At 50.0% G+C, this 18,745-nt stretch overlaps 1 protein-coding gene across 1 annotated transcript in view; it reads right to left on the reverse strand.

Annotated features, from left to right (window-relative positions):
* Positions 1-4,652: 4,652 nt before the first annotated feature.
* Positions 4,653-18,745, reverse strand: part of FBLN7 (fibulin 7) — a 41,739-nt gene continuing 27,646 nt past the window's right edge. The window contains exons 6-10 of the mRNA XM_044262234.1: positions 12,757-12,882; positions 9,860-10,000; positions 8,711-8,848; positions 7,702-7,840; positions 4,653-6,413 (exon numbers count right to left, since the gene is read on the reverse strand). Coding sequence (XP_044118169.1) covers positions 6,041-6,413; positions 7,702-7,840; positions 8,711-8,848; positions 9,860-10,000; positions 12,757-12,882 — 917 coding nt within the window. The 3' untranslated portion in view covers positions 4,653-6,040. The remainder of the gene's footprint in view (positions 6,414-7,701; positions 7,841-8,710; positions 8,849-9,859; positions 10,001-12,756; positions 12,883-18,745) is intronic.

Below are 18,745 nucleotides of genomic sequence, written 5' to 3' on the forward strand. Positions count from 1 at the left end.
CAAAGGAGGACAGAAAGGACGCAGGGCTATCGGATAAAACCCATAGGCCGGAAGCCAGATTTCATGAGGCACCGGAACCTGAAACAGGAAATTAGAAATGGCCCTAAGATCCTTAAAACTTCTCAATTCAACTCAACCTGATTCTGACACTGAGGACTCAGTGGTCCATCTCCATTTCCCTTACCTCAGTGCCTGCCTGTGACTACTTCAACAGTGTGGCTGAGGTGACCCCATGTGACTTCTGAGGCTGGATCACAAAGGTCATGCATACCTCGTTTTCCTGAACACACACTCTAGGAATCCCAAACCACTGTGTCAGAAGTCTGATTATCCTGAGGCCACCACGCTCTTGAGAAACCTGAGCCACGTGAGGAGCCCAGGAATGGCTGTTCTGGTCGTCAGTCCTCATCTTCACGTTTCCCGGCCAGGTCAGACATGCGAGGGAGTGAGTGACCCTCAGGTCACCGCAGCTCTGGCCCTGGAGTCTTCCTAGCAGAGAGAGGTGCAGACTTCATGGAGCGAACACAGACCATCCTCCTACACTCTATCTGAATTCCCGACCCACAGAATCCATGAGCATAGTTCTATAATGGGATATCTCAAACATCAGTGATAACGAGAACACAGAATTAGGCTCCAAGTCCCCACGATCTCATTTCCTCTCTTTCCATGTCAGCATCTTTGTTCTCTGTCTGTGTAGATGCCTTTCTTTTGTGCCCATAAGCCAATGTGGTCATCCTAGGCCTTGCTTTACATCACTCCTTCATTCAGACACTCGAGACGCTGGGTCATAATTGCAAACACACAATTACAGTGACTGCAACATCTGGGCCCCCTGGGTGATCTGTGTGGGTTTGTGTGTGCATTTACTATATCCTGTCCCCCTCTCGGGGTACTTTGGTTTTCAGAACGCTCACCCCTCTTTGCAATTACGTACTTTCCTTGTTTTCACGTGTATTATCTTCTCACTTGCTGAAACATAAGCCCCCAAAATCAGGATCTCTGTCAATCTTGTCAACTATTTCGTCCTAGGCAACTAAAACAGTGCCTGCAAAAGAGTAGACATTCAGGAATATTTATGCAGCTTATAAACACCCATAGATTTTCACATGTATGAGATAAATTTCAAGTGGACAAGATGCCATCACGACGGTCCACCTCTCCATCCCTGCAGAGTGAGCGTGGTAAAAGCTGAGACAGCGGCTGGCGGCAGGTCTTCTGGTCTGGCCTCTTCATGACTGACCTTGAGGCACACACTTGGATTCCCAGGAAACCCATCAAGTTTCCTATGACTCTGCAGTGATATTCCGTCCTCGGCTTATTTTCCTTTTTGTTTGCCAGTGTTGGAGGTGCTACATTTTAAAAAACATGACTTTTGAACGTTATCCAAAAACTTAGCTAACTTTCCATCTCTCATGAGTCAGGGATCCACTTGGGCCAGTGCCTCATCTCTTTCTGGTGCCTCTTGATGGCTAGGAGCTCAGGACAGGCAAGGGAACTAATTGTGGAATAACCCTACATTCAAGCCTCTCTGTCCTTCCAAAGCAGGGTCTGGTGGGTGTGCAGATGTGAGAAATAGGGACACCACTGGGGCCGTCTTTGATTCAGGAGTAGGAACTCCTATACACTGTTGCAGATAGAAAGTAGCATAATCCTCACGGAGGATCATGGACCTCAGCAATACAAAGGCAAAAAGACAAATGTATATTGCCACAATACTTTTAATAGCAAAGGATTGGAAACAACCCCAATGTCAGTCAGGGATGACTGGTTGAATAAACAATGGTATGTATGACTTCAAAATGGAGCATTTAATAGAACATTCTATCTGGTTCTATGGAATGATATTCAACATACTGTTACAGGAAAAAAAGCAAGACCAAGTTAAGTATGAAATAGTGTGCTATCATTTATCGTGTGTGTGTGTGTGTATCTTTTTTTTATTTAATGAAAGGGTGAAATGGAAGAAAAATTATCTAAGGCAGAAGGAAGAATAGGTAGAGGGGACTGGGTCAGAATACAGATTTCTCTGAATGTTGCTCATTTTGTGGATATGACTTTGGAGCCATGTAAATAGTTTACATGATTATAAAAAAATTAAAATGAAAAGAGCAAGGTCTAAAAATTTAAGCAAAATAAAGGGAATAACCATAACCCTGATTCAAGTTTGGAACATAACCACTATTCCAAGTTATTTTAAAATGGTAATCTGACTGAACATCTCTAATGGCAAAAACCCTAAGGACAAAAAGAACTGCAAAAGAAAATTTTAACTGATCTCAGTAATTATTTTTTATGACAGTTTGGGCATCGTTACTCTGATGGTTTAAAACAATATATAATTATTTTGGTGATTTTTGAGAAAGAGGTTTTTAGAACGAGTGAAAAAAGAGCAGATGTAAAATCAATAAGGTTACATTAAAAATCCTGTAGTCTTGAGTCGAATTGGAAGTACATTTATAAACTCATGTAGTTAAAAAAACAAACAAAACTCATAGTGCATTATTTCCTAGTTCTGTCCACTAACACCAAGAAACAGTGACCAAACCACTACCAATGAGCACTCCTACCACCCAGATTTTCCCCACTAAGAGCAACCAGGGATCCCTGGGAATCACTGGATGACTGGGTCATAAAACACCCAAGATGAGCTTGAAACATTCTGTCATACAAGATAACTACAAAATGTCAAAGACCAACTAGGGTCACGTCAAAAGGAATCAGCCAATTAACATGATTCCCAAGAGCCAAAGATGTGATAATTTGAGTAACAGTAAACAACTGCAGTGGATTAAAACACATATGAAATATTTTTAAATCAAGAGAGTATGATGTACTCAAAGAAAAGAAAACAACTCTTGCTGGACAGTTTGGAAGGATGCCAGAAAACCATCTTGGAAACTGAGGAAGGGGACAAAGTCAAGAATTTTTGCTGCCTTCCTCTACAAATCAAACTTCAGGGTGACCAAATGAATAATTGATAGAAGTTTGTTTCTCTTTATAAAGTATGCCAGCTAACAAAGAAGAGACATCAGCACTAGAATAGTGTTTGCAACCCCTAAAGAGGTTATGGGTCTCTGATAATCCCGAATGGCTGCTATCACCAGAAAAGAGAGGCAACTAGAGATTATGTGGCTCCCCCCAGAAGTACCTGTCACCACCAATAAAGTAGTTTTGTACAAATAAACACAACTGGACTCTCACTAAATCTCTCGATAAACTACTGATGTGTAAGAAATGGGACAGAGGAACATGTTAAAAGACACTGCAGAGATGCACCCAGCAAGACCCAGGCTGTGAGAAATTCTCCACGATACACCATCCAGTACTGATCTCTAGGTGATCCCAGTATGTGCTAACCGGTGAGAGCCGATGCTACATTTAAAGGAGACTCAAGAGGCATGACCACAAATTACAGAGCATGGACCTAACTCAGACAAAAACTCCTGAGCTACTCAGAAGTTTGAACAATGACTGAGTTGTTGAATGTATTAAGGAATTATTGCCAATTAAAAAAAAAGATTTTATTTATTTATTTGAGAGAGAGAATGAGAGAGAGAGCATGAGAAGGGGGAGGGTCAGAGAGAGAAGCAGATTCCCCATGGAGTTGGGATCCTGATATGGGACTCGATCCCAGGACTCTGGGATAGTGACCTGAGCTGAAGGCAGCTGCTCAACCAACTGAGCCACCCAGGTGCCCCAAATCATTGCTAATTTTTAAAGCATGATTGGTATGGAGGTGAAGCTTTTTCAGAAGTCCTTGTGGTTTAGAGATACATGTAGAAATGTCTAGTGTTGAGATGATATGATGTCCAGGATCTGCTTCAGAATCATCACGGGCTGGGGTGAGAGAAGAGGTGGGGGAAGGTTGGCTGTGTGTTAGTTGTTGAAGCTGGTGGTTTGGACGTGGGAGTCACCATACTATTCTCTCTACTTCTGTACATGTTTGTAACTATGCCTGATTAACAAGTTTTACAAGCCCCCTGCCAATGATAGGAAGCTCTCTTCTTACCTGGAAAGGGGTACAACTCCTGGCTACTCTTTGTTAACTCCTCCCTCCTCTGACCTAGTGCACACCGCAGCTAGGAAAGGACAAGGGAAAAGTTGGTTTCCCCAGGGGAAAGTGAGTGGTGAAGGGAGAGCAGACACAGGGTACTGCCCATGGAGGAAGGGCCCAGGCATCATCCACAAGAGGGCGTCCCACACCACCAGGCATTGATATTTTGGTGCTGCAGGGACTGGGCTGGATGTCGGATTTCAACAGGAAGCAGCTTTGATGAAGGCAGGTCTTGGCGATGTAAACCACTGGTTTAGGCTGGGCCTGCCTGGCATCCCAGTTATCGTCAGACACCAGTCTAGGCGGGGCATGTGCTCTGTAGCTCCCCAAGTCACTCCTTGCCTGCTGGGAGGTGAGAGGCTTGCCCTTTGGAACCAGTCCTGCTCCTGGCAGGAAGAATGTACCACTGTAACACTGTACTTTCAGGGTCACAGCCATGCCCTTGGACTCCCCTCCCTGACGTTCTGCACAGGGGACCGGATGGCACGCGGGCTTCTAACCTGAGTCACAGCACCGCTTGAAAATGCAAGGCTGTGGCTAACAGTTTGAAGATAATCTTGTAACAACCCATTAAGGCAGATTTGCAGACCCTCATTCTGTTGTTGGGAGAGACTGCAGCCGAGCTACAGGAGAAGAAACATGTCAAAAGCAGCTCTTGACTGTGTCTCACTCTTTGAAAAAAATAAGACAAGGATAGGGGATAGGTTTTTCCTGGAAAACGTCTTGGTATATGGCTCGATCACTAAACGGGTGACACACTTCCTCTGGCTCCATCTCATACCAAGACAAATACAGGGAATTTTAAAATAAAATGTCTGATGAAACGTCACCTAGATTAGCATGTATTTGGATACTGAAATCTCCTCTCAGTTTATCTGGCTCGTAAGCTTTTACGTGAACAGTCTCCTCCATCCACCCACCCCTGCCCCCTGTCCCAGCCAGGGCTTGCCTTCCTCAGTCAGCTGGAAGGCACTGCCCCTTGGCTCCTACATCAGGAGTAGGAGGCCCCAGAATCAATGTAAATTCAAGCCTTTTCTTAAGCTCATCACAGCCACGTGTGGCTTTACCAATCTCCCATTTGGCCCAGCCAAGTTTCTATTGTTGCGTCAATCCCAAGGTTGCCTCCGTGGTTTCTTTTTCGTGCATTTATTTCAGTGGGTCCCGCCTAGATCAGAAGAGAGCCAGGTATCCCTTCCTAGAAGGGTCTGAGCTAACTCGTGTGCTGGGACAGGCTAGGTGGGCATGGAGGAGCAACAGACTTTATTTCTTCAGTTGCGAGACCAGGTCACATTCTGAGATACGATTTCTCAAAGGGGAATTAATTCCAGCAGAGCTTAGGCTTTAATGTTGCTTCCTTGGTCTAGAAGAATCAGTGTGGGCATTCCAGGCCCTGCCATGGCTTTCTGATGAAAAGGCTGCCCGGCGTGTCGCAGAAGGAATGCAGACAAGAATGTTGTGCTGGGCGGTGGCAGAAGACCCACTCCCCATGCCGCACGAGCGGGGCAGGACTGGTTCAGCACACCAGAACTGCTTCGTAACATGGCGTGACTCTAACCATACAGAGGACTGACAGGCCTCACAGACACATACCGTAACACATAGTCCCTCCCTCACTGGTTCAAACTTCCAATGCCATTCAGCCAGCATTTTGAAAAACTGCCCACTTCTCTGTGAAGACTTGAGAAAGTTAGTGCATAATCTGTGGGAAGAGCTTAAAGCAGAAAAATAAAAAACAAAAAACCATCACAGCAGCAGCGTGGGTCCCGTAGCTGCCCTTCTCTGCCGCTCCCCAGAAGAGTGTGCGGCACTGCCCGAGAAGTCAGGGGGCACGGGCAGGGAGGCGGGTGGGTGAGGACAAGGCAGGAAAAGGAGAGACAGCTGTCGCAGTCAGGGCCCACAGCCGGGTCTCTGAGGAAGCAAAAGGAGCCCAGGTCTCCGCACCGCAGTGACACCCCCCTCCCCTGCTTCCCTGCCCCAACTGCCTTAGAAGTCATAAGGAGACACAAAAATGGTGACCTTGGACACATGGTTGGCTTGGAAGGAGCGGTCCAGGTATTCCGACATGTCAACATCCACCTCTAGCGTCTGCGGCCCCTCCAGGGTCTGGACCAGGATCAGCTCCCCCGTCTGCCGGTCTGAGCGCTGCATCACGAAGTGGCCCCGGCTGTTCCCGCCCACGATCCCAAAGCGCAGGCTGTTGGGTCCAGGTCGGCCAGGGGCCGAGGCCGTGGCCATGCGGAAGAGCGTGATGGGCGTCTTCAGGTTGGAGGGCAGAGAGAGGTAATGGAAGGAGATGGTCTTGGGCAAGTGGCGGCAGGGTCGGCTGTCCATGGGGCAGGGGTTTCGCTCACACTGGCTGGAACGGAAAGGCCAAAAGGGAGGGAGTCAGCCTTGGGGAGATGCGGGAGGGCCTGCTCTGACCTGGCTTGTCTGCCCCACTGCCTTCCTGCAGAGGCCTCCAGGGTGACCTTTCCCAGCCACAGTCCCTCAGCACAGAGGCTCAGAGGGTAGGGGGTGGCAGGTGTGGCCCGGCAAGAGGTGCTCCCCTGACCCACTTCTATACGTACACATGTATACATGTATTTATACATGCTGTTACTGGAGTTTTTACAGATAAGTAAAGCTGGGAAGATAAAGCAGGTGCCCCTTCTGCCCGTGCCAAGACCTTTGTCCATAATGGCAGGACCCCAGCAGGTAGCGGCCAACACCTTGGAGTGCAGTGCTCAGCGCAAGGTGAACTTTGCAAACATCCAGTCTTGATTCTTAAAGAGGAAACCCTGTCTTTACTAACCATTTGGAATCAGGATTTTGTGGAAGTGCTTCTGGTATTTCTCTACCTTATCCAACACACAGATACAATTTAGCATATTTCATGATTCATATAATCACAGTTACGTAGATCAAATATCCCATCTGGCCAATAATCATGGATGTCCCCAGAGGCTATGACATGGAGTCCCTTCACTGAGTGACTTCGGCCACTGACTTTCTTGATGCTTCTACTCTGCCATAGCTCAAAAAGCAATTGAGGTATCTGAGCTTGGAAAGTTAACTCGTCCTAAAGACAATGCTAAGGTTCTTGTGATCTCTTTTTCCTGAAAGGCCTGTCTCCCACCTTTTGAAAACAGCCACCACAAACCTTCAGGTGCTGAGGTTACCAGAAATCAAACCTAAACCAGTGGAAAAGTCGATCAATATAATACAAAGTATACGGGGCGTGCGGTGTGACTGGAACTGACCAGTTAGTGGGCACGAGAGCCCGAGATGATCCTCTCCCGAACCTGTAATATGTACCTGCCTCCCAGTCACCACAGTGCTCTTGCAGCCTGTGTCGCCCCACCCCCACAGCGCTGTACCTGCGTGGCTGTAATCCCATCATCCTCCGCGACAGCAGAGGAACACTTGGAACAGGAGCTCCTAGCAGGGCAGACTGGGTCTCCACTGCACAGAGCAGCAATGCATTAAATGCAATCACCAAAGGGAAATGGAAGCTCAGAGAAGCCAGACTCCCAGCTCCCTGCCTTCCTCTTTCCTTGGATTTGACTGTATCTTCTCCTAAGAACCTCTGAATCTGCCCCAGCCCTCCGGGAGGCTGGGGTGAGGGATGTCGGCACCCAGCCGTAAGCGGCCCCGGCTCTACTCACAACGGAGAGGTCTTCACGTAGCTCACGTTGCTACTGCCTTCGGGGCACTCCGGGCTGACGCACTGGAAGCCTCCACCGGTGTTGATGCACATGGTCCCCCGGGGACACACGAGCTGCGGGCTCACACACTCATCGACATCTGAAATAAGGGACAGCCAGGAAGAGTGAAGATCCCCTGGCGTCCCTTTCTGTCACAGGGCCACATGAAAAACCCAGACAGGCGCTGGAGTGTGGTGGGCTTTCTCAATACCCAGTACTTATTTTTCAAACAGGAAACCCTATCATCGTTCACTATCTGAAATCCAGACCTTGTGGAAGGGCTGCAAAACCATGCTGGGGAGCTCCCCTCCCCGGGATCCTGTGCTTCCACAGAGTAGACAGGTGACAGAGAAGCACAGGAGAGTGACTAGTCCCAGGTCACGAAGCTTCTCTCCGAGCTGCCTCCTCCTCAGCCTCAGGGCCCTGGGGTCTTCCCTCAATGTCTATTTTCAGGCCCTTTAAGAGTCAAGTCTTCTGGAAAGCCTTTCTCCTCAGCCTCACCCTACCCCAAATGCAGATATCCTCACTCTCCCTTGAATGAAGTCTGCTGCCACCTTCGCCCCAGCTGGAGGCTGTTTCTTCCCAATCTGCAGAGTTCTACCTGGGCCTTCTTGAATACTTATGGGGTGGAGGGAGGGAGGGATGGGTGGCTGGATAGAGGGACAGATGGATGGAGGGATGGAAGGGGGGATGGATGGTTGGGAAGATGAATGGATGGACGGAGGGATAGAGGGAGGGCTGTGTGGACGGATGGAGGTGTCCTCTCCGGTCCCAGGTTACCCATTCCTCTGACCTTCGCAGCAGAATCCCACCAGGACGTCACCAGGAAGCCACCTCTTCTCTCACATTCTACCTGGGCCCACGGAGGAGCCCTCTGCCTCCTCTTCTGCTCCTTCTCCCTGCTGTCTGGGACCAGCCAGGCTCTCTCTCGAGCCCTGCAGCCTCCTGCCTCCGCAGCAGCGTCACTTACCCTCACAGCTCTTCCCATCAGCCAGTGTCCGGTACCCGCTGGGGCAGGCACAGCGGTAGGAGCCCGGGGTATTCACGCAGGTGTGCATGCAGAGCCGGGGGCGTCCCTCCTGCCTGTAGAGCTCGCATTCATTCACATCTGGGGACAGAAGTGCCCAGTATAACCGGGAGCCGTGTGGTGGACATCTGCCAACCATGACCCAGGTTGGCTGTGCCACAGTTCCTGGAGGCGATGGCCACTGTGGCTAAGTGGCTGGGCCTGGGTGGGGGGGCTAGGCAAACCCTATTCCAGCAGAACGTCCAGAAGAAGAACAAGCATGCTCCCCCTCCTCCACAGCCAAGGGCCCAGAAAGCTGTGGGGAGGGCTGAGAGGTACATGATCGATCTTAGTCTTCAGCCTCTTCTGTCTGAGGCTGAAGACTAACAGGGGGCCCTGTAGAGGCTGGCACATCAGGCGGGCAGCCCAGACTACCAGCCTGCACCCAGCCCCACCTGAACTGGCCTCATCTCTGGGGTTAGAGGAAGAGGGTCTCATGTCTGCTGCTGTAAAATGAAGCAGTTCCACCAGTTGGGCAATTCTCCTGTCTGGGTCTACTTGGTTTGAGCTATTGTTCTCAGAAGGCACTTTGATAACCAGGAGAGGTTAGCTGAAGTTGGCTGGGTCCCTAAACCTAAGTGGAGGAGGGGGGCCAGGGAATGGACTCCTGGAGCCCTGCACAGCGCAGGGGGCCTGCCTAGCCAGCCCTAAGACTCAAGCTCCTCTCTGCCACCCGTCTCTGTGCCACTGCAGCCGGGATGGAAGGGGGGGGGGAGCTCCAGGCTCTTCTAGGTGGGTGTGCGTGGTTGGCACTGCACTGTGGCTGGGTTCTGAGATGGGGGCCAGCCTGAGCACCCCCGACTGCTTTCTCCACGATCTCGATTTCTTAGGATCGCCTCTGATGTCCATGTCTCAATAACCGTGAGGGTGACGCTTACCTAGAATGCAACGTGGGCCGGGCTTTCTGAGACTCTGCCCGCCACCCCCGCCCGCTCGCTGGGGCGCCGGTAGCAGGAGGGAGGCGAGTGGGAGCCCTGTCCTCTCCTGGTCCTCCCCTGCCCCACCCCTCTCTGTCCCCCCCCCACCCACCCCCGGATAGAGCCCGGGGCCTACCCTGGCAGACGCTGTCGCCGGCCGCGGCACCGCTCAGGTGGAACCCGGCCTCGCAGCTGCAGTGCTGCGTCCGCTCCACCTGCGCACAGCGCGGCGCGCGGCTGAAGGCGGAGTCGCCGGCTACGGTGGCGTCGGGGGCGGCTGCGGGGAGAAGACACCCTCAGTGCCCGGCCCTGGCGCCCTGCCGCGCGGGCCGGACCTCGAGCAGGGGCCAGGTGGAGAACAAGACGGGGGCGCGGGCCCCTTCTCAGAGCTTACTCTGGAGTAGGGAAGGAAAGACAAGTAAATCACCAGAAACCCGGGGTCGCTCAGGGCCGTCCAGAGGGGCTGGAGCAGGGGGAGCGCAGCCCCAGAGCACCTCACAGGACCCCGCAGACCGCGCGACGGCCCCCAGCAGGGCGGCGGGCGTGTTCAGTCCACGTTTTCCCTTCAAAAGGCTTAACAGTGATCCCTGGAGCTTGAAACTATGGACTGTAATATACTGGGGGTTGGGGCGGGGACGGGAAGGGCTATTTTTTGTTATTGTAACTTTAAAAATATATATATTTATTTGAGAGAAAGAGCCCTACACGAGGTGCGGGACGTGGGAGAGTGAGAAGCCGACTCCCCTCTGAGCAGGTCGTCCCTTGCAGTGTTGGATCGCAGGCCCCTGAGATCATGACCTGAGTCAAAGTCAGACGCTTGACTGAGTGAGCCACCCAGGCGCCCCTATTGTAATTTTTATACTTTTCTAAAGTATCCAAGCTTTTTGTCTTTAAACCGGGAACATCGATTTTTTAAAAAAAGATTTTATATATTTAGTTGAGAGAGAGAGAGAGCGAGCGTGTGCACACCAGTGGGGACAGGGGTGGAGGGACAAGCAGACTCCCCTCTGAACGCTGAGCTGGATGTGGGGCTCGAACCCAGGACCCCGAGATCATGACCTGAGCTAAAGTCAGACGCGCAACCCACTGAGCCACCCAGGTACCGTAGGAACATTAATTTTCTAATACAAAAAAGAAATTTCAAAGTTTTCAAAGTATTTGGAGCTCTCATACGTTTAGGGGAGACGGTAAAGGAATTGGTGGCGAAAGTAATGATGCAGAAGAGGACACCCAAGGAGACACTGTGTGATTCCACCTAGGCGAGGTTCTCAGAGTAGCTAAATTCATAGAGCGGGAAAGCAGAATCGTTGTGGGGGTGGTGGGCAGGGAGGCTGGGGAAGGAGGAAATGGGGAATTACTGTTTCAAGGGCAGAGTTTCAGTTTTGCAAGATGAAAAAGTGGAGGCGGCCGGACGGTTGCACAACAGTGTAAATGTACTTAATGCCTCTGGCTTGTACCCTTAAAATGGTTAGAATGGTAAATTTTATGTTATGTATATTCCACTACAATGGCAGGGGTGAATGGATTTAAAAGAAAAGGATTCTGAGAGAGGCTCCCCCTTCGAACTGGGCAGACCCGGGCAGAGCTGATGGAAAGGAAAGCTCCAGGCTGGGGGACCAGGTGAGCAAGAAGCCAGGACTTGGCCGGGTTGATCATGGAGACCATGAAGACATCATCTGGCCTCAGCTGCACCTGCTCACTCCCTGTGCCCCTGGGGAGGTTTTTGTTGTGGGGATACTTGATATGTAAAGCACCCCCTGGACCCGAGGAGCAGATGCCTAGGTCCTGACAGCAGAAACCCTGACACGGAGGGTTTGGAACGTTCAGGGTCCAGTACCAGCTCATTCGGGTTGAAGGAGGGCCCATGTCTTGTTCCTTTCTGCTTATAGGTAGAAGGCAAGACAGTGGAGCTGTCAAGAAGGCCACAGAGAGGCCACAGAGAGCAGCCCCCCTCACCAGGGGAGTGGGGGGCGGCGGGGAGCTGCATTCTGAGAGAGCTCCCAGCAAGGCTGACTCAGCTGAACGGATCCAAGACAGTTCAGCAGCAGATCTCTGGGGGCAGCGGTGCAAACTGGCCTTGGGTTGGGGCTGGCGCAAGAACGGCAAGTACTGACAGAGCCCCTATTCTCTGCATCCTGCTGTTAACCGCCGATCCCTCTTCCCACACGGAGATTACACAGAGAAATCCAGACAACCAGACAGCACACTCCAGGGTTTTCTGGCAAGGAAAGAGGACGTCTTTAGGATCTGACTTTTTTATATAGGAAGCACTAGTTACAGCATAGTGTGGGAACCTTCACAGATTACTTATCAGACTGTCTAGCCCTCTGCGAAACAGCCACTTTGTGCCCTCTAGACCTTCTGGCTAGGGCTGTATTGGGACTTGAGATGTAGATAATAAACTGACCACCAGGGGCGCCTGCGTGGCTCAGTCGGTTAACCATCCGCCCTTGGCCCAGGCCCTGATCTCAGGTTGGTAAGGTCGAGCCCTGCATCTCCCTCTGCCCGCTCATGCTCTCTCTCTCTCTCTCTCTCTCTCAAATAAATAACAAAAATAAAAAAAAATAAAAAACTTTTTTTTAAAATAAGCTCACCACCAGTCAAATGTCTAGTTGCACAGTTCTGCAGGTATTTGGGCTTGTATCAGTAACTACTGACTTGGCAGAGTGTGATGCGAGCATTGGAAAGGAAGAGCCATTCTGCTGATCTGCAGAGAAGCTGCGGACCAAGTGAAGGTGGAACAAGGAAGCCTCTCGGGCCGATTTACCAGTCTGGGAAGCTTCCACACTGGGAGGGGTCAGTCCCTCTACCTGCATTTTCTTCCATAAAAAGCATCAAAACGCTGGTTACACAAAAGGTCCAATTTCCATCCCAGATAATCACCTCGGGGAACTGGAGGGATCAAGGGTCAAAAAGCCTTCTCTCCAGGTGCGGAACTGAGCTCCTGTCACATCTGCATTTGGTGACCCACGACCAGGGAGCTCCTCACTCGGTAGCGGAACGTCCTCACCCAGCCCCACGGCAGCCACGTACCTGTCTGGGCCAGGTGCTGACAGCGGCTCCCAGTCCTCCCTGGAGGACACATGCATTTGTACTGGTTGACTCCTTCTACACAGGTCCCCCCATTCTCACAAGGCTGGCTGGAGCATTCGCTGATGTCTAGGAAAAGAAATCATTTCCAGATACAAATAGGTGAGTTCTGATTCTAACCCAAACCGAAACTGAGTTACCTTTCTTCACACGGCAGGATGACTTTGGTTTCTACTCGCTTGCTTGGCCCTTGCGACTGCCCCAAGCCGCAAGAGCTGGGAGGGGGCTGAGGGCACTGAGCCGCCGTCCACCCACCACTCCGCAAGCCATGGAGCCTCTGGCACACACTGTGCTCTCTCCTGGAGCTCTGCCTGCAGGAGCTGGCCTGTCATCCAGCCATGCGCCCCCGGAGGCCCCATTCCCTAATTTATAGGGTAGGCTGCCCCATGAGCCCACAATTTCTTTGAGTCAAACCAGACTGTCCCCCACAGCTCTGCCCTAAGCAGCTGACATCCAGGAAGAACACCCTTTTATTTTACTTTTTTAAAGATTTTATTTATTTTTTTAGAGCACAGCTGGGGGAGGCGCAGAGCGGGAGGAAGAGAGAGAATCCCCAAAAGACTCCAAGCCCAGGGCAGAGCCCGATGCGGGGCTCGCTCCTAAGACCCTGAGGTCGTGACTGGAGCTGAAATTAAGAGTTGGACCTGAACCAAGTGAGCCACCCAGGCACTCCAGGAGGAACGCCTTTTGAATTAGAACCCAATTCAGGGGAGCTATAAGAAGGAGAGATGAAAAAAAAAAAAAAGAAGAAGAAGAAGAAGGAGAGATGATGGTCCATCACAGTTTCCAGAGAAAGGGTAAACGAAGTCTCTCCTAGTTCCTACCCAGTAGCCCTCCCGTGCTCATTTCCTATGTACCCAAGGAAGTCTTTCTTTGACTTTCGGACACTTCTTGAATGGTGGAAAAGGAAATAGTCCTTGCTCATACACGTGGCAGCCCTGTGGGAAAGCTATATATAGAAAGAGATTATATATTTAAAAAATTTAATAGGTTCCTCTCTGTGTGGTAGGATTCCAGGCAATTTTTCTTTATTTACACATTTTTGTACTCTTCTGTTTTTCTGCAACGGAGCTTTTCCACAATAAATTTTCTAATTAGAAAAAAAAATTTTTTTAAACCCTCAGGCCACATCTGCTTGTTATGAATCCTTAAGCTTTTTTTTTTTTTCCCCCAAGCCCAGGCTTAATGCACAGAGCACAGGCCCTTTCTACCAAAGAGAGAAGCCTGTTGGTTCACTGACTTGACCACAGCATCTCGGGAAAGGAAGCTGGAAACCTCTTCTTGCTGGCATAGGAGCATCCTTTCCTGCTGTATCTATCATGAGGAAGAAAGGTGCTTTGCTTCTGATGAGAACAGCAGCCTTGCTGTGGGTGGGTTGGCAGGGACTTCGGCGTCCTCAGCGCCGGGATGCTATATAGACTGTTGTATGGTTTCTGTTAGTCATGAAAGGACCCAGACCGTCCAAATGCTGCTTATCCCTGGGGAAGGAGCCTTTTCAGCTTCTCAGTAACCTCAGCCTGGTTGTGCTCTCCCCATCTGTTCTGTTCTCAGATGACCGGTTTCCAGGAATGTGTCTGGAATGACACCGTACCCAAATGCCATGGAGCATGGAATTTCTGTTTCTGCCCATTGTCCAGCCCCAGCATTGCTCACCTGCAGAGTCTGAGAGTGGGCAGACCATGAGGCCATGACGTGGTGAGCCGAGAGCCAAAGAGGTTGAACACAAGTAGCTTTCAGTCGGGCCTCAGTGGGAGCCGCACCATTGTCTCTCCCATCTGGGCTTCCAGTGGAAGGGACTGGGCCTGGATCTCTGGGGGGTGGGGGTGGGTGGGAAGGGGGGTTTTGGGGGGAGTGTCACTTGCTCAACAGAGAAATGCACAGGTGCCCCAGGACCTTGGGCTCTGTCTCCCTGACTGGACCTTGTTGCCCAAGATTTTCATCTCTAGACAGGCTCCCCACAGACTCTTATCCATGGGGACATCTACTCCATGGCCTGATGCGCAGTCCTGGTGCCCCATCTGCGTTCTGACTGAAGTCCAGTTGTTACCCTCACATCTGTCCCAGGCTCTGCGATTTAGCTAAGTGCAGGGTAACTTCAGAGCTGTAAAGAGGGCGGAACCTGAGGAGAGGCCGCCGAACTGAAATTCTGGCAGATGATTCTGTTTTAATCTGCTGTTCAGTGAGCGCTTACTGTCTCCCGGGAGCTGAGCTTCGTGTTTCACACGGACAATCTGCTTTTTTTCCCTTTTAGTTCTAATCCTTTCCTGCATTCTGTCATCTCGTTTCAGATTTTCCATTTCTCCAATCACCTCATCGCTGAGGCTTTCTAATTTTTATTTATGCTGTCCTTTCATAGTTTTTATCTTTTCCAAATTTCTTTCTGCTTGTTTGGAAATATTAAGTAATAGGTTTTCATCTGTTTCATGGTCATTTTCTGGCATTTCCTCATTGTCTGTAGAGACTTTTTATTCTTTTTTTTTTTTTTCTTATAATAGTTTGTACGAGATTTGACAGAAGTCCCTTTCTGTTCCTCCCATTTAGGGGAAACAGGTTTTCCTCGATGGCCGGTCCAGCTTCCCAAAGTGGTTGTTTTTAGTCTGGCTCAGGATTTCCCCGCATCATCCCCCTTTGTGCTCCTCTCCTGCTTTCCCCTGGGCTGTCTCCTGCACTTGCACCAAATTTCTTCCCTGGGCTCCATTTGGATCTTCCTCCCATTATAATCTCCTCAATACCGGACTTGGTCCTGGAAAGTCTCAAGAGATCCTATGGGCCAGGATCACGCGCTCCAGCAACTGAGACTTCCTGTTGAAAAGCTGTGGCCTGTCCTTGAGAAAACTGGCCCAAGGAAAGCCAGAACTGGAGCGGATCCTAATAAGATGATTAGATTTCAAAGAAAGAGAAAAAAAAAAAATCCTTTGGGCATCCAGGCAAAAAGACCGAGATCCTGATGATGACAACAGCAGGATCAGCCGTGACAGAAGACATGGAGACATATTTCACGTACTCAGGGAAAAAAGATGTGAGCAGAGAGTTGGTGTCCAACCAAACTGGGGTCCGGTGGGGAGGTGGCCCATTTTCTGAAAGGGCAAGAACTCAGGTAATTGCTCCCAGTCCCTCTGGAGGAATAGGCTGGAGAGATGTCCATATGGGGACAACAGTAGTCTCCCCGACGGCATCACAAGGAGGGCTTCCTGGCAGTGGTGTCTACCGCCATCTGACCCAAACAAAACAAAAATCTCCCTTGGATCTGATCAAGGCTCTGGAGTTAGCTACCAGTTTATAAGAAATTCAGAGACCAGAAAGGTCTAAACTTGCAGTTATACGATAAGTAAGTACTGGGGACATGGTGTGCAGCATGGGGACTGTGGCTAACACTGATGGGTGGGTATCTAGGGAAGCTAGAACTCCTCAGAGTTCTGGGGAAAACTGTTTCCCTTCTTTTTCTTTTGGTACGTCTGTGGGAGAGGATGGACGTGAACTAAACTTGGCCTAGTCATCATTTCACAATAAGTGGAAGTTCGTGTCATTATGCTGCACACTTTAAACTTAACACAGTGCTGGATGTCATTTACATGTCAGTGAAACTGGAAGAAAAAGAAAGAGATCAGAAGATCGCACTCAATGACCCCTCAGGGATGCGGTTGGCAAAATCATGGCTGTGGGAAACAAACCATATTCTTCAATAAATAAAACGCAAAGGATTGAGGTGGGGTGGTGGGAGGAAGGATGAGGAGGAGGATACTGTATAGATTTTTATAAAAAAGGCATAAGAGACTGGCACTTGGATGGCTTGGTCCGTTAAGCCTCTGAGTCAATTTTGGCTCAGGTTGTGATTTCAGGGTTGTGGGATCAATCCCTGAGTCTGGGTCTGTGTTGGGCATGGAACCTGCTTAAGAGTCTCTCTCTCCCTCTGCCCCTTCTCCCCTAATAGAAATAAAAACAAAACAAAACAAAAAAAACACAAACTAGGGGCACATGGGTGACTCAGTTGGTTAAGTGTTTGCCTTCGGCTCAGGTCATGATCTCAGGGTCCTGGGATTGAAACCCAAATCGGGATCTCTGCTCAGTGGGGAGCCTGCTTCTTCCTCTCCTACTCCCCCTACCTGTGTTCCCTCTCTCGCCGTGTTTCTCTCTGTCAAACAAATAAATAAAATCTTAAAAAAAAAAAAAAAACCCACAAACTTAAAAAAAAATAAAATGGTGTAAGAGACATGTCAGACTCACAGTTGTAAGTGTGACACTTGCTTGGATCTTGGTTTAATATTTTATTTATTTATTTGACACAGAGTGAGAGATCACAAGTAGGCAGAGAGGCAGGCAGAGAGAGGAGGGAAGCAGGCTCCCTCCTGCAGGCAGAGAGAGGAGGGAAGCAGGGGCTTGATGCCAGGACCCTGGGATCATAACCTGAGCCAAAGGCAGAAGCTTTAACCCACTGAGCCACCCAGGCACCCCTCTTGGATCCTGGTTTAACTGAAGTGTTAAAATCATGTGAGACAGCTGGAGGAATTTATACCCTGACTAGATATATAGATAATAAGGAATTTGCTATATTTGAGTATGTGAGGATCGTTATACTCCTCTACTTTTGTGCATTTGAAATTGTCCATAGTGAACGGTGTGTTAAGATTGCTTGTCTTGGGGGGGCCTGGGTGGCTCAGTGGGTTAAGCCTCTGCCTTAGGCTCAGGTCATGGTCTCAGGGTCCTGGGATCGAGCTCCGCATCAGGCTCTCTGCTCAGCAGGGAGCCTGCTTCCCTTCCTCTCTCTCTTTGCCCGCCTCTCTGCCTACTTGTGATCTCTGTCTGTCAAATAAATAAATAAAATCTTTAAAAAAAAAAAAAAGATTGCTTGTCTTGTCATTATTTATGATTGCGAAAACCTGGACACAACAAAGGGATAGTTCAGTAAAATGTAGAATAGCCTTGGGGACACTCAGGTGGCTCAGTCAGTTAAGCGTCTGTCTTCGGCTCAGGTCATGAACTCAGGGTCCTGGGATCGAGTCCCAAACTGGACTCCTTGTTCAGCAGGGAGCTTGCTTCTCCCTCTCTCTCTGCCCCTCCCCACCCCAGCTGTGCATTCTCTCTCTCTCTCTCTCTCTAATAAATAAAATCTTTTTTTTTTTAAGTGTAGAATAGCCCTTAGGAACACGTGCTTCATAATCATTAAAGGTTATGCTTAAAAGGAAGCGTTAACGAAGATTTCCTTGTGGTAAGATCTATACACGGATGCCCAGAGAGAAGGCTGGAAGGAAATTCAGCTTCTTAAACATAATCGCTCATGCATTCATTCGATCATTCAGCGAGTTAGCCAGCCAGTCCCGCAGTAACTACTAAGGGGCTAGCAGAGGAAGCTCTTTCTACTCAAATCCTTTTTTTCAAGTTCTCTGAGGAAGGACCTTGTATGCAAAATGCCCTTCGGAGCCCTCCATCCAGAGTCACAGCCCTGCTTTTCCAGTTTCCCGGGGTGCTCCAGCCTCCGCGGGCCTCTCCCGTCTCCCACGTCCTCCCTTCCCATCTGACCTCTCTGTGCCCTTCAGGTTGGGGCCACTTGTTTTCTATCTCTCCCCTCTCCTCACCGCTGCTCTTACGTGGGTTTCAGTCCTGTCAGTAGGCCAGTAACTCCCAAGTGTGGGTGTCTCTCCCGTCCTCCCACTGTCCGCCTGACTTCTCTGTTGGAAAAGGCAGTCTCAGGCCTGCAGTCTGAGGAGCCCCATTGGGCCGAAGAAGAATGAGCCTTGGGCCTGGACTGCTGCCTTGACATGGGGCCAAGAGCCCATGCCGCCTGGGCAGGGCTTACCCCCTCCTGGGGGAAGGGCCGGTCTCCTGTCCCTGATTCATGCTCCACGAGCGTTCTTCTGTTCTGCTCATGTGTGGATGTCAATGACCCTCAGCTTTCAATCTTTCAGCTCCATGAGAAGGGGCTGGAGTGTCCTTC

The sequence above is a fragment of the Neovison vison genome, chromosome 8 (assembly GCF_020171115.1).
Source record: "Neovison vison isolate M4711 chromosome 8, ASM_NN_V1, whole genome shotgun sequence".
Classification (NCBI taxonomy): Eukaryota; Metazoa; Chordata; class Mammalia; order Carnivora; family Mustelidae; genus Neogale; species Neogale vison.